The sequence below is a fragment of the Nematolebias whitei genome, chromosome 2 (assembly GCF_014905685.2).
Source record: "Nematolebias whitei isolate Nwh7 chromosome 2, NemWhi1, whole genome shotgun sequence".
Taxonomy (NCBI): domain Eukaryota; kingdom Metazoa; phylum Chordata; class Actinopteri; order Cyprinodontiformes; family Rivulidae; genus Nematolebias; species Nematolebias whitei.
The window spans coordinates 31,487,428-31,513,284 of NC_056499.1; the positions used below are offsets into that span (position 1 = coordinate 31,487,428).

At 40.7% G+C, this 25,857-nt stretch overlaps 3 protein-coding genes across 3 annotated transcripts; 2 read left to right on the forward strand and 1 right to left on the reverse strand.

The window, feature by feature from the left end:
- Nucleotides 1–2,145: 2,145 nt before the first annotated feature.
- On the forward strand, nt 2,146–5,284 carry slc7a6 (solute carrier family 7 member 6). Its single transcript, XM_037697625.1, has 9 exons — nt 2,146–2,641; nt 2,716–2,841; nt 3,619–3,763; nt 3,865–3,988; nt 4,068–4,171; nt 4,287–4,383; nt 4,657–4,806; nt 4,936–5,119; nt 5,217–5,284. The coding sequence occupies exons 1-9, from the start codon at nt 2,152–2,154 to the stop codon at nt 5,282–5,284; spliced, it is 1,488 nt and encodes a 495-aa protein (XP_037553553.1). The 5' UTR covers nt 2,146–2,151.
- A 2,626-nt stretch (nt 5,285–7,910) lies between these two features.
- On the reverse strand, nt 7,911–13,629 carry slc7a6os (solute carrier family 7 member 6 opposite strand). The gene is made up of 5 exons (XM_037697626.1): nt 13,331–13,629; nt 12,438–12,761; nt 11,281–11,487; nt 10,740–10,872; nt 7,911–8,717 (listed from the first exon to the last, which is right to left on the reverse strand). The coding sequence occupies exons 1-5, from the start codon at nt 13,517–13,519 to the stop codon at nt 8,596–8,598; spliced, it is 975 nt and encodes a 324-aa protein (XP_037553554.1). The 5' UTR covers nt 13,520–13,629; the 3' UTR covers nt 7,911–8,595.
- Nucleotides 13,630–19,811: 6,182 nt separating this feature from the next.
- chp2 (calcineurin-like EF-hand protein 2) lies at nt 19,812–25,488 on the forward strand. Its single transcript, XM_037697627.1, has 7 exons — nt 19,812–19,990; nt 20,925–20,997; nt 21,830–21,910; nt 22,271–22,395; nt 22,497–22,558; nt 23,282–23,404; nt 25,361–25,488. The coding sequence occupies exons 1-7, from the start codon at nt 19,924–19,926 to the stop codon at nt 25,412–25,414; spliced, it is 585 nt and encodes a 194-aa protein (XP_037553555.1). The 5' UTR covers nt 19,812–19,923; the 3' UTR covers nt 25,415–25,488.
- Nucleotides 25,489–25,857: the final 369 nt, after the last annotated feature.

A 25,857-nucleotide genomic window follows, 5' to 3' on the forward strand; every position in this document is an offset into this window, starting at 1 on the left:
CCTCCAGATGCAGGAAGAGGGCCACCTGTATCATGAAGGACCCCACCCACCCAGCACACACACTTTTTGCCCTGCTCCCCTCAGGAAGGAGGTTGAGGAGCATTAAGTGTAGAACCACTAGACTGAGGAACAGCTTCTACCCTGAAGCTGTTAGACTCGTAAATATCTAACCAGGATAATCACTGTGAAAATTCACATCATGTTGCTGCTGATCTGTTTCATGCTGCTGCTGATCTGTTTCATGCTGCTGCTGATCTGTTTCATGTTGCTGCTGATCTGTTTCATGTTGCTGTGTTCATTCGTACTCATCTGCTCACACAGACTCATGTTCGTGCTGCTGTTTGGAATATTGTTTTTATTATTGGAAGTTGAAATATTTTTTTTGTTAATTAACTGTGTCTTCAATGAAAAAAAACATGTTTAAAAGTATATCAATTGTATTAATATTATTAAAGAACAGATCGTAAGTAGGGCAGCACGGTGGCACAACTGGTAGAGCTGCTGCCTCTCAGTGAGCAGGTCCCCAGTTCAAGTCGTGGTCCAGGGGCCTTTCTGAGTGGAGTTTGCATGTTCTCTCCGTGTACTCCGGTTTCCTCCCACAGACCAAAAACATGCTAAATGGTAACTCTAAATTGTCCCTACGTGTGAGTGAGAGATTGTTTGTCTTTTTGTGTCCCCGTGATGGACTGGAGACCTGTCCAGGGTGTACCCCACCCCTCACACAGTGATTGCTGGACATGGGCACTGGCGACCCCCGTGACCCAAAATGGAAGAAGCGGGTAAAAGATAATGGATGGATGGGTCTTAAGTATTTATGTTACACAAATATTTTCATTGCACTGAAGAGACTAATTGAAGATTTTTTTTAAATAAACATGAGGGTTATGAGGGAGTCCCTGAAAGTTTTTCTCCCCTGTAAGGGGTCCCTGAACCCAAAAAGTTTGAGAACCCCTGCTGTAAGCAGCCTGATCAAGAAAGCTCATCAGAGACTCTACTTCCTCAGACGGCTGAGGCGAGCTGGTCTGGGAAGCTCAGTCCTCACCTCCTTCTACAGGTGTGCAGTGGAGAGCATCCTGTGCTCGAGCATCAATGTGTGGCATGGAGGCTGCACAGCTGCAGAAAGAAAAGCTTTGCAGAGAGTGGTGAAGGCTGCACAGAAATCTGTCGGAATCAGTCTCCCCACCATCACAGACATCTACACCTCCAGATGCAGGAAGAGGGCCACCTGCATCATGAAGGACCCCACCCACCCAGCACACACACTTTTTGCCCCACTCCCCTCAGGAAGGAGGTTAAGGAGCATTAAGTGTAGAACCACTAGACTGAGGAACAGCTTCTACCCTGAGGCTGTTAGACTCATGAATCTCTAACTAGAATAATCACTGTGAAAAACCATATCATGTTGCTGCTGATCTGTTTCATGTTGCTGCTGATCTGTTTCAATGTTGATGTGTTCATGCGTGCACATCTGCTCACACAGACTCATGTTCATGTTTGTGCTGATGTTCAATGTTTTATGTTATGAGTGCTTAGTGTATATTTAGTTGATGTTTTTCTTAGTTCATATCTTAGATGTTATTACTGTTTTTCTTATACATTTTATTGTTGGATGTAGCTGGGACCCTGCGTACATGATTTCGCTCCACCACATGTACCACATGAGGTGCGAATGACAATAAAGAAACTCTGACTCTGACTCTGACTCTGTAAACAACATACACCTTGCTTTACTTCTTGCATTCGACTGCCTTCTTTGTTAAATAGTGCACAGGTGCCTGTGTTTGTGCAGCAGGTCTCATGTTGCTTCTTGTTCTTGGCATCTGTTTGGTGTACAAGAGCTGACAGAGCTGGCTGGATGTAATTGTGTTACACAGACTTTATTAAAGGAAATATATTATTGGTACCTTTGTTGTACATCAAAGAGTCATTCGTAACACAATCCAGAGATGATCGTTACACGGCATCCTTGCATATCCTGCTCTAGCGTTTTACTTTTTTTATGTGCTGGTATTGATTTATGACCTTGAGTTCCTCTTAACGTCACCAATAATGACTCGGTGCTTCTAAATCTGTCTCGACAGGAACAAGGAGCTGACGCAGCCACAGCCACTCCGCAGTTCCTGCTGGTTCATCCCTGAAAACGAGAGCGCCATGGTCAAAGGCGAAGAATCTGAGACGATGAACGGGATTGCTGGTCACTCTTCTAATCGGGAGGAGCCGCTCAGGGAGACCATGGAACTGAAGAAGGAGATCTCCCTGCTCAACGGAGTCAGCCTGATTGTAGGGAACATGATTGGCTCCGGTATTTTTGTCTCACCTAAGGGTGTGCTCATCTACAGTGCCTCCTATGGACTGTCATTAGTCATCTGGGCCATTGGAGGCTTGTTTTCGGTGGTAGGGGCCCTTTGCTACGCCGAGTTGGGAACCACAATCACCAAATCAGGGGCTTCATATGCTTACATCTTAGAATCGTTTGGTGGCTTCATTGCATTCATTCGTTTATGGACATCTTTGTTGATCATCGAACCCACCAGTCAGGCGGTCATAGCCATTACGTTTGCGAACTACCTGGTGCAGCCGCTCTTTCCAACGTGTCAACCTCCATACGCAGCATCCAGGCTCATTGCCGCAGCATGTATATGTGAGTGTGTTTAAGCTGCTTCTGTTTGCCCAGCCATGTGGAGGAACATTTGTCGAGTCATCCTCTCTTCACAGGTTTACTGGCGTTTATAAACTCTGCCTACGTGAAGTGGGGTACGCGTGTGCAGGACATTTTCACCTATGCAAAGGTGGCAGCCCTCATCGTCATCATAGTTACCGGCATTGTCAAGCTTTGCCAGGGTGAGTGGTGCCAGCGCAGTTATCGAAATAAGAGGATCAAAAGATGTGCATCCATGCTGCAACACCAACTAATAAAGTTACATCTGCTCTTAATTTTTCTTTTTTTACATGTCAGCACAATGTAAAGTCAGCTGGTCCTCATTATCTTTAAAAACCCACGTTATATTGTCATGTAACAAAAGTGTATGAATGTGATAAAGCACTGATTAGTCTTTGTAGAGATACAGTAGAGTGCTGTATGAATGGGTAAATGAGGGCACAGATTGTAGAGTAAAGCTGTTTGAGTATCTTGATCAGATAGAAAGGAGCTATATAAGTACAGTCCATTTACAATTGTGTTAACACACACCTGTCTAGAACAGCAAACTATGTTTACTGATGGTGATCAAGTAATCAATGCCGTTCATTAGCCACATCTGATTGCTTTTTCTTAAGCTTCTTAAAGTAAGTTGATTTAAGACAAAGTGAGGGCAAGTTTTTTTTATGTTATATAAAACACAACTAAATAACACTTGTCTTTTTACAATTAGCACAATAACGTCCACTTTGGCCTAATGTCAGCATCTTCTATTTTTTTCATTGGCAAGATTAGGTTTGCACAGGATTTTGTTTTTGTCCCGAGTCAAACTTTAATCAAGTCAAGTCATTTTTATTTATAAAACACATTAAACACTGACAGCTAAATCAGCTGCAGCTGAGCAACAGATATGGATTGACACAAACATCGCTATTTATTTGATGTGATTGGAAATAATAATCTGTTTCTTTTCCCATCAGGTCACACGGCCAACTTTGAGTCGTCCTTTCAGGGTTCATCCTCAGATCCTGGTGGTATTGCTCTGGCGCTGTACTCTGCACTCTTTTCTTATTCAGGCTGGGACACCCTTAACTTTGTAACAGAAGAGATCAAAAACCCTGAGAGGTGATCTTTACTCCTCTGTAGCTTTTAATGCTTTATGTGTTGGCAGTAGCAAGTCAGAGGAGTGAAATCAGCCCTAAATCGATGAAACGTTGTTGTTTTAGGAACCTGCCCCTGGCGATTGCCATCTCCATGCCTATTGTCACAATCATCTACATCCTCACCAACGTGGCCTACTATGCTGTTCTGGATGTCAGTGCTATACGGGCCAGCAATGCTGTGGCAGTGGTAAGGAAATGAAATCCTGCTGGAATAAAGACCAGGAAAAGGCTGAGAGCATGTCGGTACAAAACTGTGTTCTGTTCAGACCTTTGCAGACCGAACTCTGGGTGTCATGAGCTGGACTATACCCATCGCTGTAGCTCTGTCCTGTTACGGAGGCCTGAATGCCTCCATTATAGCTGCATCCAGGTAGAACCAAAACATATTTTCAAATGTGTTTTAGTCCTATAATATCACTAAACTAGACAAGTACTTTGCAGAACACCCTGGTGTCTATTTCATTGCCTTGTTCTTGTTGTGTTAGGTTGTTTTTCGTAGGATCCCGGGAGGGTCACCTTCCTGACGCGCTGTCCATGATCCATATACAGAGATTCACCCCGATCCCTGCTCTGATCTTCAATGTATGAAGTAGTATCCATCACAAATAGATTCTCAAAAATCACTGCAGTTTCTTAAAGTCATTTTTATTGTGCAACTAAAGCAAAAACCTTCTGGGCTGTTCCAGTAACACAACAAAGGATTGTCTCATTTGTTGCTTTTTGATGTTATGGAAATACAACCCTTATTTTTATACTATTCTACCTTCCGCAAAACTTAGCTTTAAAAATTAAAGACCAAATAATTTCTCTACATTTTACATTTGAAAATAAGTAATTATTGTCCTCTCTGTTCAGTGCATCATGTCACTGATCTACCTGATGGTTGAAGATGTCTTCCAACTCATCAACTACTACAGTTTCAGCTACTGGTTCTTCATGGGCCTGTCTGTCGCCGGGCAGATCTACCTTCGCTGGAAGCAGCCGGACAGACCCAGACCTCTTAAGGTAACATAATCTGGTCATTTATCAACATCTGGCTCATTAGCAAAGACTGAATTGGATCAAAGGACAAACTGAGCCGAAGTGAATATTTTCAACACATCAAGCTGATGTCCCTGATGTCTCTTCCTGCAGCTGACCTTATTGTACCCGGTGGTGTTCTGCCTGTGTTCCGTTTTCCTCGTGGCAGTTCCTATGTACAGCGACACCGTCAACTCTCTGATCGGCATTGGCATCGCCCTGTCAGGGGTTCCTGTTTACTTCCTAGGTGTCTGTTTGCCAGAGTCCAAGAGACCACCTATCATCATCAAGCTGCTGCGTGAGTATACCCCTCACCCAGCTCCCCACACAAATTATTCTAGTAATGTGGTAATTTCTCTTAACAAGCTCGGGTAACGTGTTGTCTCTCGCTGCAGGCTCCCTGACATACTTCACCCAGTACACCTGCTTCTGTGTTCTGACAGAGACCAACAAAAGCCAGTAGCTTCTTCTACGTTTCAGAGCTTCAGTCAGGAGTATCCCACAAACCACACAAACAGTGAGGGGAAAGAGACAATAAAGTTCCTGGCAATGCTGTTGGACTTCACTCAACATTGAAAATGTTGCCAAAGGTTCACGCAAAATTATCCTGGGATTAAAAAGAAAGAATAAAAATATCCTGCACATACGCTCACTGCCAAAACAAGTGAAGCACCCAGAAGCAATTTATGGTCTGCTTTAGATGTAAAACAGTATGGAAACAAACAATTTGTATGGAAATTATTCAAATCGGAAGCAGCCGCCATGTCTAGAACAGGTTCAGGAAGGCAGCATTGCCAGCACTTGATGGAGTTTAATAGGGGTTTGCATGCAGGTGCTTCTTTCATGCACGTGGAGTGTAGATGTCAGAAAGAATTTGAGATCAATGAGAACACTCAGATGTGTTCTGTTCGCCAAAGACAGACTACACCAAAGAACACGTTACATTGTGCATGACATCAGCACCTGCCATCCAGACACAGGTACTGGAGTCCTTCCAACATTGTAACACACTGTGTCTCAACAACGATCAGCCCGACTACGGGTTCATTGTCCATAGGATGCCATTAAATGACTTTTGAGTGACACCATAACCGGTCAACACGGACTGATAAAGATTGGTGTTTCACTTTCAACAATAAATCACCACATGTGACCATTGTTTGCATGCATGGTAGTACTAAGAGAAAAGGACTGATCCTGCCACTGTAGCGGAGACACTCCTGCCATTAAGTTGTCTAAGGAGCTACAGGGTCTTACTTCAGGTCAACTATAGTACTGGCTCAGAGGAACCTGAAGGCATAGTGCAACTTCAGTGGCATCCTGTGTCTGCATGTCTTACCCTCCCGAGGCAGCACCCTGGTAACTTTTAACACGACAACACCCATCCACACATGGCAGGTGTTCATGAACTGCCTCATGATGAAGTCCTCTGATCCTTCCTGATTGAACATATGTGGAATAAGCTTGAATGTGACCCAGTGCAGATCTGCAGGATCTTGAGACCCAAACAAAAGAGAGGATTTAACAGTTTTATGTCTTTGCTGCACACCAAACTACCGTTCATATCGGGACCTGGGTTCGGACACCATGCTGATATGGGACCAGCAGTGCGCTGCCAATTCTATTATTTAATGTTCTAATCATTTTTACCACTTCATCTGGGTGCTTTACATTGTTTTGGTCAGTGAGTGATCAAACTTATCACACTATAAAATGACTACATCAGTATTTAAACATTCAGTTCAATAATACTTTATTAATCCCAGAGAGAAATTAAATGTTGCAACTCATCATCCTGGTTTCATTGAAGAGTTGCTATAGATGCTGATGGCTGTGGACAGGAAGGATCACTTGCCGTCTGTCTTACAGCGGATCTGAAGAACATGCACGTCTTTTAAAATCACCTGTCTATAAAATTTTACTGGTGCTTTTTCTGTACAGTAATCAGCTACATAAAAAAATATGCTTAGCCTAATTGTATGTGTTAACAGTGAGAAAAAAATGTTTTTCTTCTTCTTTTGGCTGCTCCCTTCTTCAGGGGTCACCACAGCAAACTAAGTCGCACGAAGACGTGGCAATTATTTTTACACTGGATGTCTTTCCTGACTCAACCAGACCACCGAGCTACCACAGCCCTGTGTGGAGCAGAGCTGCCAGAGCAGATGGTGGGGTTAAGGGCCTTGCTCAAGGGCGCAGTGGGGCAAATGAGGGTGGAGGCAGGTGTTTCACATATCCCACCCACATTTTGATGTTGACGTTTCCGGGAGTTGAACCAGCGATCTTCCAATCACACCACCTTCTCTAGCCTCTGTTCCACCACGCCCCTTGTTATATACACTATATTACTATGATCAAGTGGTATACGTCTTACCAAAGAACTCTGAGAAACTAGCAGCCGTTTACGCTAAAAAAAAAAATTGGTATTTTTGTCTAAACTTAATTTTTCACACACAGAGCTGGCTCAGTCTAGATCTATAACGTTGACAATTTAAAGAACATTTTCTTCATTTGTTGTATTGAAGGACCATTTTGTTTCTGAGCACTGTTCCAACTTTAATTCATCTTTTGAAATTATGAACTATGGTTATAAACACTATAAATATGTATTTCATTGCAAACACCATTTAAGACTTTAATGACAACTGAATTCTTAAGTTGCGTTGGAAGTTTATTTGGGAAATAAAAAAATATTCAAAAAGAAATTTAAAGGAAACCTTTTTGTAATATTGCAACCAATAACCCCGTAAATGATGTGGTTTGTTTTTTTGTTTAGCACATCTTGGTCTGTAAATAAACATAAAAATTGAAGGAAATGTGACCTGAGCTCTGTGCTTCAGGTGGTTTTCATCAACAGGTCACCTACAAGTTCCATTCATCCCTTATCTTGATCTGCGTTTTCCTTTCTGGGTCGCAGGGGTCACTTGTTTCCATATCCAGCAGTCTCTGTGTGAGGAGCGGGATACACCCTGGACAGGCTGCAAGTTACCGACCAAAAATAAAATCAGGTTATGGTAACTAGTACTTTTTAATTTTAACCAAACCAATTTGGTTATCACAAACAAAAAAGAAAAAAAAATCCAGACTCTCATATTTATTTGAAAGTTCGTTGTTTACACATCTACATATTTACAAAAAAATAAAATAAAATTTATCAAACATCCAAGAAACAATCTGAACTTCCAGAGGATTTCTGAAGCAAACTCAATCCCACAACAGAAATACACACACCACGCTTTCACATTATGCAATAAGAAAAAAAAAAAAAAAGTATAAATCTACCAGTTATTTGTAAGCACTACCATGCACAAAATGCAAACGTCCTAACTGCAAGCACACGTGTCCTGACAAACCTCACTAAACAAAAGGAGTTAACAGCATAAAGCGTACGAGGCATACCACACTAATAATGTGCAACGATTCTAACACGCATCCACTTTGATCAAACACCCAGTCACTCCACCACAGCTTCAAAATAAAACATATACAAGACAGACTCTGGATCCTTCTGGAAATAACACCCACTCCTTCACCGTCTGTATAGTGAAGAAACCGACTCATCAGGAAGCTTTATGAACCACCTGGCAAAGCTTTGGCACATCTTTTGAGTGTAAAGTACGATGAGTGCTACACAAGTTGCTCCACTGCTGTATGTATGCGTGTGTTTATATGATTGTAGCGGCGTTTTAGTTTAAATCTGCTCTCAACGACACAGAGGCTCTGAGAGTGAGGTGTTATTTGTGGACAGGCCACTGAGCAGGTGCAAAAAGGAACAGATTAATCGGAATCAGATTTGTCTGCGTCGTCGTCTTCCCCGCTGCAGCCCAGCTCGTGCAGCACTTCCCTCTGGTAGCGCTGCCAGCTCCTCCTGCTGTACGAGTGCTCCTCCTCCCAGTAACCTGGGGAGACAAAACTCATTACTGATAATTAAAATTGAACCTCTGGAAACATGATCTAAATAATGTTTCCACAACCTTTACAATAACAGCGCCACTTCTGCTGCTTCTTGCAGTACATAGTGTCCAGAATATACACGAAGCTCCAAACAAACATAACTCCATTAATAACAATAAAATTCTATAACCTAGTTTATAACTTTATAAAAATTAAAGGGCTACAATAATAGAAATTGGGACTTTTGCATGTTAGGAAAACACTAAACTTTTTCGTTTAACTTCTGATTAAATGAATTTAAATACTGAACAATACAAGTCGACTCCGATGCTCATCACTGACCACTCCCTTTCTCTTTTCTTTAAAATCCGTTTTAACGATCCAAAATCTTGGTTTTGGATCGTTAAAAGCAGCCAAGCTGAGAAGCTAAGCTAAGAGCTAAGCTAAGGCTGACCTCGGGGGCAATCCCCCCCGCGGTCTTGTCGAAGCTCCAAAATTCATGGGTGAAACCTGTACCTTCATCTAAAAAATTTGTTTTTCTCTGCAAAAAGAAGCTGAGAACTTGTTTACTGATTTTTTTAAATTAAAAGCTTTGTGTAAAAAATGCTATGCTAAAGAGCTCAAACCACATCGAGCATCCGCCATTTTGAGAACCAAAAAACAGGAGAGAGAGACAGCTCATGTCACGTCAGGGGACCTCCCTCCCATTTTTCGTAGAGACACGCTGCTTGCCCCCTCACTATCCATCCTTCAGTTTAAACAGTCTTACACTGCTTTCCAGTGGTCAAAAAAGGTACTAGACACAAAATTAACCAACATTTCTTCTTAAATTTGACAATTACTAAATAATTTGTCAAATTTCAAACAATATGATAGTTTATCGCAATAATTTGAGAAAATCGCCAAGCAAAATTTGTTATCGTGACAGGCCTATTTGCAAGTATCCCAATTTTAAATAATAAAGCACACAGTTCAGCACTGAGGCACAAACAACAGTCAGAGCTCGTCCCCCCACCCAAAGGTGCAGGGAAGCTACCCTCTCATCTACCAGGGAAAACTCCAACACACAGGCACCAAGTCGGGGGACTAACAGTAGACTCACACCAGCTCGGCGCCTCTCACCATGGGCACCTCAGGAGTGGAATAAGGGCCATTCCAGCTCAGAGAGATAGGATCCAAATTGAAATGAGCACATTTAAAAAAACGTTTATGCATTTGTAAAACTTGTGGTACACTTGTGGATATAACTGCAGTGTTTCCCGTACATCACTTGCCTTTTCCTTGGCAGGACGCTCGTCTCTTCCGTGATTGAGAGAGACGGTTCAGCGTGAGGGAATCGGAGCACTACCTCTAGCTTTTAGCTGGAGCGTCTGTATTGCGTGCTTAGGGCTGAGTACCGAACCGAGGTTCTTTTATGGCACCGACCAAACTGCACCGGTCGGTGTATGTATTGAAACGTCACTCTTCTTTCGGTGTCAAGTTTCGGTATTGGCTGTAACGTGTCACGTGGTTTCAGCATGCAGGCAGGCAAAACACCAGACATATGACAAACAGACTACACCCAGAGCTGTATAGAGCTGTCGTACCTAATCTATGTATAATTATGTCTATGATGCTGGTGATGCCCACAGACGGGTTCACGTGTGCAGCGCGTGTCGTCGAACGGCTTCGACAACACGCACTGCAGAAAGTTGCTACGTGTTTTTCTGCGAGGAGAGAAGAGTTCATTAGCCTCCCCCCTCCTCTCAGCATTAAAGTCAGCCTGTGAGTAGATATAGCATATTATATTATACTACATATAAACAATTACAGATGGCCCAAGCAGCAAAATCATGCTGCTTAATTAAAAAAACAAAATAAAACCCACAATGCCAAGTGTGAAAGACACTGCTTTGGGAATGAACTATATCTGCATATGACACATCTACAATACCATAAAACACGACATTGTGATTAAATATGATATTTATGCAACCGTAACAAATAATCATATGAAATTGAAAAAATAAATTAAAAACTAAACATACCTCCATATCGCTCCTCTCTGTCACTGTCTGCATCACTCTCCTCATCAGGGTAGTCATTTCTCCAGTTACGCTCTTCATTCTCATCATCCTCATCCTCGTAAATTTCCTCTTCATGAACGACGAGATCAGGAACCTGAGACAAACAGTAACATGTTCATTTTGATGTATTGCATTTACTAATTTATGGTAGGATTTAAAGTCCTTAGCTTTTGAACAGCACAGAATAAGAAAAAGCCACAAGGCTTGATGATCAATGAAAATAAACACACACACAAATAAAACAAAAACAATGACTGTCTTTACAATCCCGCAGGACTTTAAAATTAAAACATTTTAAATAGTCCTATAATGTAAAATGCTATTAGCCTAACGTAATATTCAGCCACTGCTTAGATTTTATTAAAATAAATAAAACCAAGACAGCAAAAAGGCAAAGTTCTCACTTTTTGTGTTGTATTTTTACCACTTCCCCCCAATTTCTTCATTCACTCACTCCGATTTCAGCACTCATTCATCTGTCCGTCCATCCATCCACACACACCAGTTCTCCCTCATCAGCGTAGACCCTGACAGACAGGATGTCCTGGATCCAGCCTGGTGTGACCGTTTCCTGGTAGTAAAGATCGTAGACGTAGTCGTCGTCCTGCTCCAGGTGCTCCGCCCCCAACTTCTCCCCAGATATGCTCAAACGCTCCCGAAGCATCTTGGTGTTGTTGCACAGAATCACTTCCGGGTCTGAAGGAAGCATCTTCAATAAAAGGGGACAAAAGAGGACAGATTAATGACCCCAAACGTTCTCCGTGTTAACACAGTCGACTGATGTTTCAGCATTTAAGGCCTCGTTACGTCAACATCATCAGAAACAACAAGACTGAAAGGAAACGTCTAAGAATTTTCACTCACAACAAGTTCCTCTGTGAGCTCGATGAGGAAGTAAACAACTAAACCTGATGTGTTCTACCTGACAAAACTGTACTGCAACTATTAAAAAGGCAAATTCCACTGGTGCTACTATTAATGCTGTTATTATTATTGTGGTTATTGTGAGACCATCATTCTGATTCTACCCTTCTTTCAATCAGCCTTTATTCTTAGGGCAGTGTCTCTACTGCTACAAGCAAGCTGCGCAGCCATGCTCTACACATTTAGATTTTGAATATCACTGCCTTTTCTTTTTGTGCACGACTTGCACATCTGAATTCTTGGCCACGTGCATCATTTGGCGTCCACCGTGATTTAGTTTGTATACACATTTATGACCGTCTCCACATTTTTGTTTAATTTGCTGAAGTACACTTTTGAAATGAAAATAGTGTGTTCTGGACTAGTTTATCCAAAAATCGCTCTGTAACATCTGTATAATTTTTAGACCTGGACATTTGCCTCAGATGTTTCCTCAAGCAGGTATCAAAGCTGTCTAGCTCTAGCGACGATGAAGATGAGGCAAACTTCAGGTGGGTTCAAGACAGGGTGGTGATGCCAGTGTCAACGCCGACTGTGTCCGAGAAAACCTGTCGTAGAATTTCTTTGAACATGTTCAAAACTCAAGGCATAGATAGGACTGTGCACCCTGCAACTCGTGATAAAACTGAGAACCTCAAGAAAGTGGCCAGACTGTCTGGAGCCTCCTCATGAATGGTGTTCAACAACTAGTCACAACACAGTGAGACATTTCACAGCAAAAATGACTGAATTTACCTTGCAAAGTTTGTCTTGGCCCTCTGCTTCCTCGTGGACGAGATCCACAACCTGGATTTCACCAGCGCCCCATTTATCCGTTGCTTTTTCGCTTTCTTCTCCAGCTTCGGAAGAATCTGTCTGTGGGATCTGCCGCTCAGCTGGCCTGGACAGTCCTGCGCGGTGGCTGGACAGTATTCTGTAGCGTTCCTCCCTCCGGGTGCTCCACTTTGTGTTCCTCAGGTCCCCGATGATCCGCTGTGAGCTGGCAGCAGGGGGTCGCAGAGCATGAGCCATGCGAGGCCGGGCCAGAGCCTGCCGAACCTGCGTCTGCACAGGAGCATCCTGGGAAAAAAAACTAAACTTCAGCAAGACAAACAACAAATCTAAATAATTGCTTTAGGTGTAGTTTTTTTTTTTTTTTTTTTTTTTATCATTTTGCTCATTCATCATGGAAACAATTTTTTTTTTTTGTGAGCAAAAATAAAAAATAAAAATCAGCTGACGTCAGTTTTAGATCAGGCTAACACCGAGTTAGCTTGTTAGCTACAATTAAACATGTACAAATTAAAAGTACATTTATTATTGAATGCGTTAACGATTTTGTCAATCAAATTAAATAATATAATTTTACTAGAAAGAACAAAAAAAACAAGTCAACGTCAACAAAATAAGCCAGTGTTAGCTGAACGCTAAGCTAATGTTAGCATTCGTGCTAACAACAGAGAAGGCTTTGTTATCGGAAGACAGCCGCCTCGTTCAGCTAAAACCAGCTTCCAAATAACCCACTTCACAAAATCGTTACGTGTGTTTATTCAATAACTTCACCTTACTTCCCCTTAAGCTGTCCCTTCCCTCCGCCGGCTGTGTTTGGTTGGCTAACTGTGTGCAGTCCCAGCGGAGGGGCCTCTCACCTGTGTCGCTACGGTCGCCACGAGTTTGAAGACAGAGTTCTCCACCTCGGCTTCACTGGGCTCCGGTACAGTTTCTCCGGAGCTCTGGGACGATTCGGGCCTAATCCGTTTGCACGCAAGTAACAAAGCGTCTGCAGGGTCGGTCCCCCTTTTTCTTTTGACTCGTAAAACGGTGGTGTTTGGATCCATGGCGGCCCCTGCTCCGTCTCGTCTACTCTGGTTTGTTGTCTGGCAGGTTGAGAGAGGAAACAAATGCGAGACTTGTCACTCCTCTTTAATTTCCGGCGACTGTTCTTCTTCTTCTTCGCTCAGTTTATTTTAGGACTTCAGGAAGCACAGCGTCACCTACTGTGCAAGCGTGTACAACGTCAGGTCACAAAGGTTTTATTGGTGGTTAGAGAAGGTGGGTCTGTGATCGAAAGATCGCTGGTTCAACTCCCGGCACCGACAACATCAAAATGTTCGTGAGATAGGTGAAGCACCCACACCTGACTCCACCCTCATTTGCCCCACTCTGGGCCCTTGAGCAAAGCCCTTAACACCCAACATCTGATCTCCCGGGTACCCTAGATGGCAGCTCTCTGCTCCACACAGAGGGCTGTGGTAGCTCGGTGGTCTGTGGTTGCGTCAGGAAGGACATCCAGCATAAAAACAATTGCCAAATCTTCGTGCGACAGTTTGCTTTGGCAACTTCTGAAGAAAAGAGACTGAAAGAGGAAAAAATAAAATAAAATCATGTCGATCAAAAACTATAAAAAAGCAACTGTTTGATTTTTTGGAGGAAAGGTGGCCGTTAAGTTTTAGACAATTGCCTGAGATACACTCATTTTATTTCAGCTAAAAATGCACATTAAATAATACAACAATTTTCAGTCATGTCATCTGGACAGTTTCAATTTTTGCTGAAACATTTCACCTTCCATCCGGAAGGCTTCATCAGTCAAGGAAACACACAACACAAAACTGATTCCCCCAAACAGCTTACTCCAAAGTGGAACAAACCAGTTATGTTGGTGCTAAGATGGTGTCTTTGGCAGACCCCTTCCTCTGGAGCCGGCCCTCTTCCTTGTCGACAGTCATGTCAAACTGGTTCAAAACCAACAAAGACCATGCTCAATAATCCAGGTATACACTCCAACAATTTTCAGTCAGGTCATCTGGACAGTTTCTTTTTTTGCTGAAACGTTTCACCTTCCATCCAGAAGGCTTCATCAGTCAAGGAAACACATTAAATGATCCTTTTGCAGTGCCAGACTGTTAAACTTTGTTCTAAAAAGGATCAACTTTAAGTTAGGTAGTAGAAACATTTTTTGTACTTTTTTTTTAGGTTATTTGAGCATAAATCTTAACACTTTGTATCAGATTATGCTAACTATGTTTTTTTTTTTTTTAATAAAAAAAAAGAATTATTTTTCATCAAGTTTGCTCTATTGGGATTTAAAGCAGATGGAGAATGTTCAGTACAGGTTAAGGAAAAACTCACTTAGGATGATAGTTATTTATTTGATAATTTATTTCCCATAGGGCGGTGATTGATCAGTGTTTGTATTACTCATAATTTGTACTGCTTTTACATCAAAGGAAAATAACTTGTTCTTTTTTTTTTTACTATTTTGTAATCGTTTTGTTGTTCTGTTTGCACTTAACAGTTTGTTTTAGTGCCATTTCTTCATGCTACTCACTCATTTTCAGTGTTGGGAATGTTACTTTTAAAAAGTAATTAATTATAGTTACTAGTTACTTCTCCCAAAAAGTAACTGAGTTAGTAACTGAATTACTCCCCTATAAAAGTAATTAGTTACCAGGGAAAGTAACTAAAGTAACTATTGTTTGTTTGTTTGGTTTAAGTTGAGATATATCTACGAATTTAAAGTAGAATTGCAAAGACAAGTACTTAACACAAAACTTTTAATACTTACTGCACCTCAACAGAACATGACTGGTTGACATACTATACTTCAAGTTTTTTCTTCATTACAAAAATACAGTTTAACAAAATAACATAACAATTGTGTTTTTAGCTTTATGTACACACTGTACTGTTCAAGTGTTTTCTTAGAAATAAAAGTAAATAGTTAAAATAAGTGTTTTAACTCTGTAGTGTAAAATAAAATCAAATCCTCACACAACTGGTTCTTCAAGTATTTTCTTAAAAACAAAATAACCATTTTAACAATACGAAGTACTTTTAAAACAGTACTGAAAATCTGAATTACCTGAACAAACCCAACATTAGCTACTAAACTATCCATGCATAGATGGATTCATTTATCCACTCAGTCAACCCAGTCATCTGCTGACCATCTTACCCCTTAAACCAGTGATTGTATCTTAGAAGTAGAAGCCTTTCAAACTTCTGGTCAGAAAGTCTGTTCCTCTTTGGAGTGAAGACAAGCTTCCCTAAGCTAAACAGTCTTTCCACAGGGGCACTAGATGGAGTGGCTGCATTGTATTTGAGTGAAATTTTCTTTACAAGTGGAAATCCATTAAGACTGTCCATCCCTTGTGCTCCTGATTTGAAATAATCAGCAACTTGGCTTTCAGCAGTAGCAGAGGTGTCATCCTCATCCTCAAAGGAGAAGAACTCATCCTCCATGGCTGACTCAGTGCATGCTGGTGTGATGGTAGTACCTGTTCGCTGGTCTTCATTTTGAGCACTTTTCCGGCACTCTGCTAGCAGACTTGCCTTGGCCTTGTCCTTCCTGTCCTGCATCCGCAGCCAACGTAGTTTAAACTTGGGCAGAGTCACAGCAGCCAAGACGGCATTCTCACTTTCCAGCACCTCTGCAAATCTTGTTTTGATAGCCTGCAATGATATACAAAGTAAATATTATACTGACTATCCATACACACACACACACAGCATTACACATTGTAAGTTTACAAATATATTTAATTTTACATTGTATCTTTTCATTATGTGTTTAAAAATATATATTAGTTCTTACTGTAACAATTGCCTCTGGAAGGTCAACGAGGATTTGCAGACCACTCTTCAGGTCCAGGGTCTTCAACATCAATGTCTCCAGTGTGGGTAGGAGTGTGCCATGGAAACAGTTGTCTTCTCCCTGAAGTATGTCTAAGGCTACTGTTAGTGGCTTCATTACCATACAGTATTCCTTGAGGAACTGATGCTCCCGTTCTGTGATGGCTTTCAAAACAAACTCGGAAGAGATGGTGTTCAGTGCAACTATAGGGATCTCACAGATGCGAGCAAGGGCATCATAAAACGAGTTCCATCTTGTACTGCAAGGGACTAGCAGCTTCCTTGCGATTACATCATCAACAGTCTCTGCAGCCACAGTTGAACGGCTAGCCTTGTTCCATAAAGCTGTGCATTTGGTTGTAGCACTCCTGTATATTGCTTTTGTTTCTGGTCTTGACAGTATCCACTTGTCAACATCAGTACATGAAACAAGGTTTAAAGTGTGTGATGCACATCTCTGATGTGGTGGCAAAGTAATTACATCATCATTATCATCATCACCAACACTGTTTTGCAAGACATCATTAATGTTCACAAATGTCACCTCATCTTCATCATCATCAGACTCATCATCCTCCACAGGCTGGTACTTCTTGAAGGCTTTGACAAAATTAGAGCCATTATCCGTGACAGTTGATGTTATTTTGTGGGTTATGCCATAGAATGAGTGAATGTTGTCAAGCTCAGTTGCAATACTGTCATGTGTATGACGACCTTTAAATCGTCTGCATGCCAGGGCTGCTTTTCTTCGTTCCATGCTTTGTGGATGTATCCAGTGGGCAGTTACGCCAAGATAACTTTTATTATGTGCAGTCCAAATGTCTGCAGTAGTAGAGACATATTCTAATTCTTCAAATCCAGTCTTCAGCTCGGCATTCATTTTAGCGTACTCAGCATCTATGTATTTAGAAAATGTCTTTCTGCATGGAGGACCGACGCCTGCTCTCCCCGGTATTTTGCCAATAAGGGTTCTGAATGAGTCTGAGTCAACTGTTGATAATGGGAGCATGTTTTCAACAACATACCTGCCTATCAATCGGTTTAGTTCATTCTGCGTCACAAGTTTCTGTGAAGCTGGAGCAAAAAAATCCACCTTTAACTGCTTGGACGGCGTAGCTCCGCGTTCTTCTTCGTTAGCAGAGCTCACGTTAGCCACACCTGGTCTGCTATCATCATCAGTACTGTCAACAGCAGTGTTTTTAGCCACGAGTTTTGTTGAACCATGTGCAGTTGTGAGATGCTTCATCAGATTAGAGTTGCTTACGACGGACGTAGACAAACACTTCGCTCCGGGACATAATGTACACTTCACACTCACGTTCTTGCCTTTTACCTCAAGGAGAGTAAAGTAGTGTCTGTATTTCCACTTTGAAAACGCCAGCTTTCCCTCCGGACTCGCCATTGCTGCAGGACTTCTGCTAACTTTTCAGATTTGGAGCTGCAGCGTGTGGTTTGCGAGTGAACTGAACAACAAAACCTCTGATTGGCTTACCTCTCTTTACCTGTTACTCTACCTTAGCCAATCATCATCATCCTTTATATGATTGTTTCACCCCTCCCTCCTACCCTCACCAAGGAAAAAAAGTAAACAAACAGCTTACGACAAAATAACGTACCCCATTTAGTGGTTGTAACGGTAACGGCGTTGTAACGATAGACATAGTAACGACTTAGAGTACCCGTTAATGAAAAAAATAACGCCGTTTGTAACGCCGTTTATTTGAACTCCGTTATTCCCATCACTGCTCATTTTCCATAATTAGGGGAGTCATTATTAAAAAAACATATTCTCATGTTTTGACTTAAATGCAGTGAGAATTACATGGAGAATTATTTAACCATTGATGAAAACCTAGTTTTACTGGCTGACATACACTACATGGCTACAAATAGCATTAAACAAACAGTAACCCAGAAGTCATTGCTCATGACTTAATGGATGCAGTGATTAAAACGGGGGGTTGCTCTGAAAGACTAAGAATAGATTTAAGGACTGAATATATTTTATGTTGTTGACATGACATTGCTCCTCACAGTTCCAGGAACTTGTCTTAAGCGCAGAGGTGACAGAGCCTTCTCTGTAGCAGGACCAAGACTCTGGAACGAGTTACCTCTGCTTGTCAGACAGGCCCCCTCCCTCTCGGTTTTCAAGTCCTGTTTAAAAACTCACTACTATTCAGTAGCTTTCAACACCAGATGATCTGTGTTTTGATCCTGTATGCTCCACACTGGTTTGTCGTCATTATCTGCATTGTTTTTATGTCTATATTCTGATTTACCTCATTTTGTATTTTGCTTCATGTGTTACCTGTTGTTCTGTCTGTACAGCACTTTGGTTGGCCTGGTCCCTGTTTTAAGTGCTCTATAAATAAAATGGTATGGTATGGTATGCAAATATTTTTGCATTATTCAAAAGGTCTTCCAGAAACAGACCATGTAACATATGGTACAAGAACTGAAAATTAGCTATTTGAAAAATAGTGAGTGAATCTGCTGTTGTTTTAGACACAAAACACTGAACACAAATGTGTTCCTTTGCAGGGGCTGTTAAATTAAATTGACCTTGGGGGTGCTTAGCCCTCAGTGCTGACAATGGCTCTTGGCTTGAACAACGTGGCCGCTGGCATCTGAAGCATTTATAATAATGTGTTGTGTCTTGTCATCATTGTATTTTCCCATACAATGGGGAAATGGGCTCTCTGCGTTAGGAACATCGCACCTGGGATACACTCAGGTGGAGCAGTGGGCAGCTATTGAAGGTGCTTATGCAGCAATGGGGGACTGGGTCCTGCTCAAAGACACCATGAGATGTGCAATGACTGGGGTTCGAGCCTCGGACTTTCGGGTCCGGAATCGGTTGCCCTGCCTCTACTCCCTCTTGGCCCCCTAAAAAGTGTGGGGGAGGGGGCACACTGGTGGGGGTCTGGGGGTCATCCTTCAGAAAATTTAGACTAAAGTAGATGCCATTTCCTGCATTCTGGTGTATTTTAAAGGTGTTTTTAAACATCTACACTTTATTCAATAACTATTTTAGAGAGCAGGACACAACAAGAATAGCGCTAACCTAGAGGTGTGCAATACAGATGCACTAGCTAAGATGCTACAGATGTAGCACTCCACTTTGTTCAACCCAACTCTATTTTTGTCTGGAGAAGCAGAAACTTAACGTGTTAATAAATTAGTCTCTGAGTAAATATATATATATATATATAATTTATTTATTTATTTTTAGTTTTTTAATTTGTTCCCTATGAGCTGACCAATGCTTCCTTAAAATTTTCTTCAAGACTGCAGGGACTCAAAGTTGCAACTGAGACTGACTTTTAAGGCATTTGTCTTTACTGGTCAATATTTACAGCTATGAACTGATGAAGACACAGTTGTTAGTTTATCTCCAGCAGCAGATCCATGGTGTCTTTCTGAAGACACAGATATAGTAGATCAGATGTAGGACAGGCCTATGAGCTGAGACATGACTGGCTGGGGAGATTGTCTTCAGTGGGTTGGTCAGACCCCAAAGATACAGGCACTCTGCTTCAACTGCAGCTTGAGAAGCTCCAAACACCTTCAGGGAAAACACCAGTCGGCCGTGTGTTTGTGCAGCAGAATGGGCTCCAGCAGCTCCAACATGAACAATATCCCAAACTCCTGGGAGCTGATGCAGGAAACAGGCTGTGAGTTCAGATCTTTTTTTTACTTGTTTGGTTCCTCTCTGGAAAAAAAATCCTAAAGAAAACAAAAAAAAGTTAGTAAAGCAGATCATGTTTTGAATTGTTTAAGGCTGCATATGCTTTATTTAAAGTTTAATATTTCTATGTGGAATTAAACAAAAATCTTGTCATAATAAGTTGAAATTCACATCTTTTGGTTTTATAAGAGTTGGAAACAAAGAGGCCATTTTAGTTACATTTTAAAAACCAATGTTAAAATATAATTTCACATACCACAAAATCTAAAATAATCATGTTGGTGCTTGGAGACTGTGGTGGGGATGACTCTCAACTACCACCACAGCCATTTCAACACCAATATATGCAAAATGACAGACTTACAGTTGTTTTGCTTGCTAAATTGTAAGTTGCATCTAATAAATATGTTCTGAGTTTTATTAACATCTGTCCAGTGGTTCATTAGAAATTCACAAACAAACAACCAAACAGGGTTGATCCCAACAACAATGAATGCAAATATTTTACTCATGTACTTAATATCTTGTGAATGACTCTCACCTACTACTACACCAAACATTAGCTCCATATCTGTGAACATGACTGAGTTACTGCCATCATTTTTTGTTTGTTTATTTGTTTTCTGTGACCTTCACTTAGCTGTATTAAACCATAAACAACCTCCAAATAGACTTCTAGACCAGCTTCGTGCTGGTCAATGTATTTACTGAGTTGTTAATGTTTAGTTTGTGACTCACATAGACTCACATTTGTGAGAAGATAGTAATAAAAGGTGTAATTTCTTTGTTGCAGTCTCACTAAACTGAATGTTTGTGATCCTCATGAACTCTGTTTGCTGGTCCCAGCCCAGTGAGGTCCCAGCCCAGTGAGGTCCCACCTTCATGTGTCTATAATCCATCACATGATGTCTGTGTTTCAGTCTCTGCTGCCCACCTCTTTCGTCTCCACGAGAGGTTTAAGTTTATGGACAAAGACAAGAAAGGACACCTCAGGTTGGTCATTAAAATAATGTTTAAAACACCTGGTAAGTTTTATTTCTGTACACTGGGTTGAGTCAAGATGAAGGAAAGCTTCATTGTGTTGCAAAATCCTCATATGAAACATGTCTTATTTTTTATTATAATTATTTTACTGGTTTGTTTTTACTCACCTGAAAGTTAAAATCTATTAACTTTACATGGATTCGTTATGCAACACCATCTGGGAAATGTTTAAGGATCTGAAACTCATCTTGCTCCCAAATATCTGGTCTAGATGAAGACGTCTTGTATAAAAAGACTGGATGTATTCACACCATCAAATATTTGTTCAGGCATTTGCTCCTCAGATGTATAAAGATGAAACATGCATAATTCTGTATCAAACCCTACAGTTTTTTCTTCCTTTTCTTTTAATGGCCAACGTTTTTGATTTAAACTCCCATTTACCCAAGAATGATGGAACCAACTCGGTTCTGGATGTGACCAAAAGAGGAGGATCCACACAGATTTGACTTGAAAATGGCCTTTTCCCCCCCAAAAAAAAATCTTTTTTTTTTTAATAGAAAAAAGTAAAACCATTATAAATTGTGAGAAAAGTACCACACAAAGATGGTTGTGTACATATGTATAAATGTCAAAACAAAACAAAACAATGACTAGAAAACTGTTTTGTGCCACACCTTTATTTTCTTTATACTTTTTGTTTAGCCATTTTTTTAACCCATGACCCTCTTGCTGAGGCAACAGTGCAAACCAAATATTTATAAACAGATTTTATAGATGCACATTTTTGTTTTAGAGCAGATTAGGACTAATTTTCTGTTTCTTTCTATTTGTGTCTCAGGCCAGAGGATTTTGAAGCCGTTCAGGAGTTATCCACCAACCCCATCGGAGACCGAATCATCAGCTCTTTTTTCTCTCCAGGGTACAGCATCATGCTGACCAGTTAGTGCAGGACAACACTGGAGCTTCATGCAGTCACACATGAACATTTCATTGACAGGAACTTATATTCATAAATGCAAACGCAAGAGTTGTCATTTGCTCTGACTCTCAGTCCAGCTGCTGTTTAAGAACAACTTTGTGTTTACCTGATAAAGGTCTCATCCTGAGATGTTGCAACGCTAAATGTTCAGAGTTTGTTTCACTGTTTGAGACAAATGTGTAAGATTATACATCCATCATTCTTAGTGTTTTGAATTATGATGATTTGAACTTTACAGCAGCAGTAAATGTAAAGTCATTTGAAAAAAAGAAACAGTTAAACTCTTATTTCCTTCTGCAGACAGGAAACAGTGGACTTTCCCTCCTTTGTTCGTGTTCTGGCTCACTTTCGTCCCACTGAGAAAAACCGGAGCAGAGATGACACTCAGCCGGAGCAGGCTAACAGCAGTATGGGGAAACTCAAATGTGAGTTCACATTTTTAATTTACAGCCGATTCATGACAGTTCATCCATTTTTCGGCCAGCTTACTAAATAAAATGGTAATTCAGAAACCGTCCATCTGTAGTTGCGTTCCAGCTGTACGATCAGGACAGAGATGGGAAGATTTCTAGAGAGGAGCTTCTTCAGGTCGGTAACTTATTCTCATTGTTAAGATTTTAATCTGTTTAGATCCGTATCTTGTAAGAGTTAAAAATAAACACAAACGAAGCAGTAAAATGTGCTTATGTTTCCTGCAAAACAGCTCACTGCTCGTCTTTCCATGTGTGTTAATGATACTTGCTAAACTGATTTAAAATATTGAGAAAGTTACAAAAAGAAATGATGAAAATTGAGACAGGAACATAAATTTTCTACTTTACCGTCCTGACCTGACTGTTGTTAATACTCCAGTTAGGATAAATGTTAAGTTTGGCAGTGGTGATGTTGGCATTGAAAAGAAAATATGAGAATCTCAGCAGCGTCAATCCGAAATGGAGCAATCCTGTCAACCATGAAGTCACACAGATCTGCTCAAAACAGCAAGTACTTCTGCTACCCGAGCATCACGAGCCACTTATAATATTGTCCTTCTTCTGTGTTCTCTAGGTTTTTAGATATTGCTTCATCAGGTCACATCAACAACAGAAACAGTTTGTTTTGTCATATAATTTTATTCAATGTAAAATAACAAGCACGACTCTGATTTAATCCTCAAATCAGACACTTCTGTTCTTCGAAAAGCCCGACGTCCTCAAAACATTTTAAAACAACAAGAAAACAGAAAGTCAAACTCACCACAGCGACGTTTTGCAGGAGAAAAAGCAACCCTGAGAAAAGATTAAAAAGCAAATGCTGGTTCTGTGTCTGAAGGTTCTGCGGGCGATGCTGGAGATGCAGGTGACGGAGGAGCAGCTGCAGAGCATGGCAGAGCGAGCCATCCAGGAGGCCGACTTGGACAAAGACAACGCTATTTCCTTTGATGAGTTCAGAAAGGTGAGATGGACAAAAAAAAAATCTCATTGTCACTTATTTTGTTAAACTTTTTTATCTTGTTATATCACAGGAATTCATAAAATATTAAACTTCCAGTAAGGATTTTTTTTTTCTCCAGAAATAAAAATGCTTTCAGAAGTTAACTTTTGAGTGAGGGATTAATTATAAATCAGCCGCTCATAAATCAACCTGAGACATTTGGACATCAGAATGAACAGTTGTTTGTAAAAATGCTGTGACAATATGTATTAGGCCTGGACAACAACAACAACAACAACAACAAAAAAAGCTCACCACCTGGATTTAACTAATCAAATGCTGCTTGGGTGATTCTGTTTCAGCCGGAAACAAGTTATTTAACCCCAACTGATGCAGTGAGTAGCTGCTTGTTTGTTAAATAACCATGTGGAAAGACATCCTGTGGTCATGGAAAAGACATTCATTTGTTTCAGAAGGGTCAAATTATTGTCACACATCAAGCAGAGAAAACATTTAAGGAGATAAAACTGGAAGGACAGTGTGGAGTGAGCAACATGGCCAAAAAGAGGCTGCTGAAGTGATGCACCCATCATGCATAGCGCCAACCATGCACCTGTGGGGTCAGTCTATGATCTGAGGCTGCTGCATAGTCTGGTCTAGATTGAACTTTATGTGTTCAATGAATGATGTCAGTTGATTACCTGAATATACAGCATGACCAGGTTATTCCATCAAAGATTTCTCTCTACCCTGACGGCAGCTGAAAGTCCCAGGCTCGATCCCTAGTCATTGCACATATTGTGGTGTATCTGAGCAGCACACCCTATCCCCAAATGCTCCCCGGGCGCTTTCAATAGCTGCCCACTGCACCACCTGGAGGTGGATGGGTTAAATGCAGAGAGCCAATTTTGCCATTGTATGGGGACATACAATGATGACAATACATTATTATTATTATGCCAAGGCCATGATCCATGATGACAACACCAGGATTCATAGGGCTCAAATTGTGAAAGTGGTTCACGGAGCACAATATATAATTTACACACATGGCTTGACGACCACAGAGTCCAGAGAACCCCACTGAGAATCTTTGAGATGTGCTGGAGAAGACTCTGTATAGTGATCTAAATCTCCCATCATCAATACACGATCTTGGTGAAAAATTCATACAACTCTGGACAGAACTAAATGTTGTGACTTTGCAGAAGATTGTGGCAACGATGACACAGTGAATGTGCGCTGCAATCAAAGCTAAAGGCCGTCCAACAAAATACAACAGTGTGTGACCTTTTTTTGGCTAGGCGGTATATTTAAATTATTATTTATTTATTAACCTTTATTTAACCAGGCAAATCCCATTGAGATCACAGATTTCTATTGCAAGGGCGGCCTGGGCCTGAAGGCAGCCAAACATGCTAATTGTTTAGTTAATTAAGAATAAAGCTGGTTCTGGGCAATAAATGCAAATGTTAGGTTCTCAAAATGGGAGTTTACAACTGAAATACCTAAGTGAAATATATTGAACCATTATCAAGTTTCAAATAAAATTTGGTAAAATATTTCTATCTAAAAGTTGCCAGTTTAAAGCAAAATTAACTCAGATTTTTTTCTTTTAACATTTCCTGCTTTTAAATTTTATTTTGTACCTTTTTCATTCCAGTAGTTGACAAATTTCAGAGGAAACATTTTTAAGTCAGTCCTATGAATAAAAAGGCCCCCAAACTCAAAGAATTAACCAGTTTTGTGTCAACATATATTAGACCACTTTGTTTGTCTGATGATCCTGTGAAAGACAACATCCTCTGAACTGGTGAACTGAGAAACAGATGATGAACAAACAGAAATTATGAAGACCTTTAAAAATCTTGGAAAATAATTGATCAAGATATAAACCATTATATAAACAGAAGGGTCTTATGTTGACCCTTCACACAACATGGTTTCAATAAAAATCAGATTTTCTTTTGGTTCCAGTCACTGGAGAAAGTGGACATCGATCACAAGATGAGTATTGGCTTCATGAAATGAAGACTCAAACAAGACGTTCTTTTATTTTCTGAGAAAACCAGACAAACGTTCAACCTGACATATGGAAGAAGACAAGAGGAAGAAAGCAGTCAGCTGATGATGCTGTTCCTGATTTCTAAACTAGTCTGATCTGCGGCTGCCTCAAGCTACAACCTCAGCGATTTAAAACAGTCTGAATGCTGATCACAGGACTGATGCAGTTTGATGATTGCCCAGAAAATTATTAATTGTGAAATTCATCCTTTCAAAAAGAGCAAAGTCAGTCCTCAACGTTTTACATCAAAAATATTTTAATTTATTGATAAAATGTCAAAATGTCTTGTTGAGTCACTACTGGAAATATATTATTTATTGATCTGTTTTCTGATACATTCAATATCATTTTACTATATTAATAACCCTTAAAATCCTTTGATTACTTTAAGTCATTGTAAACTGTCAGA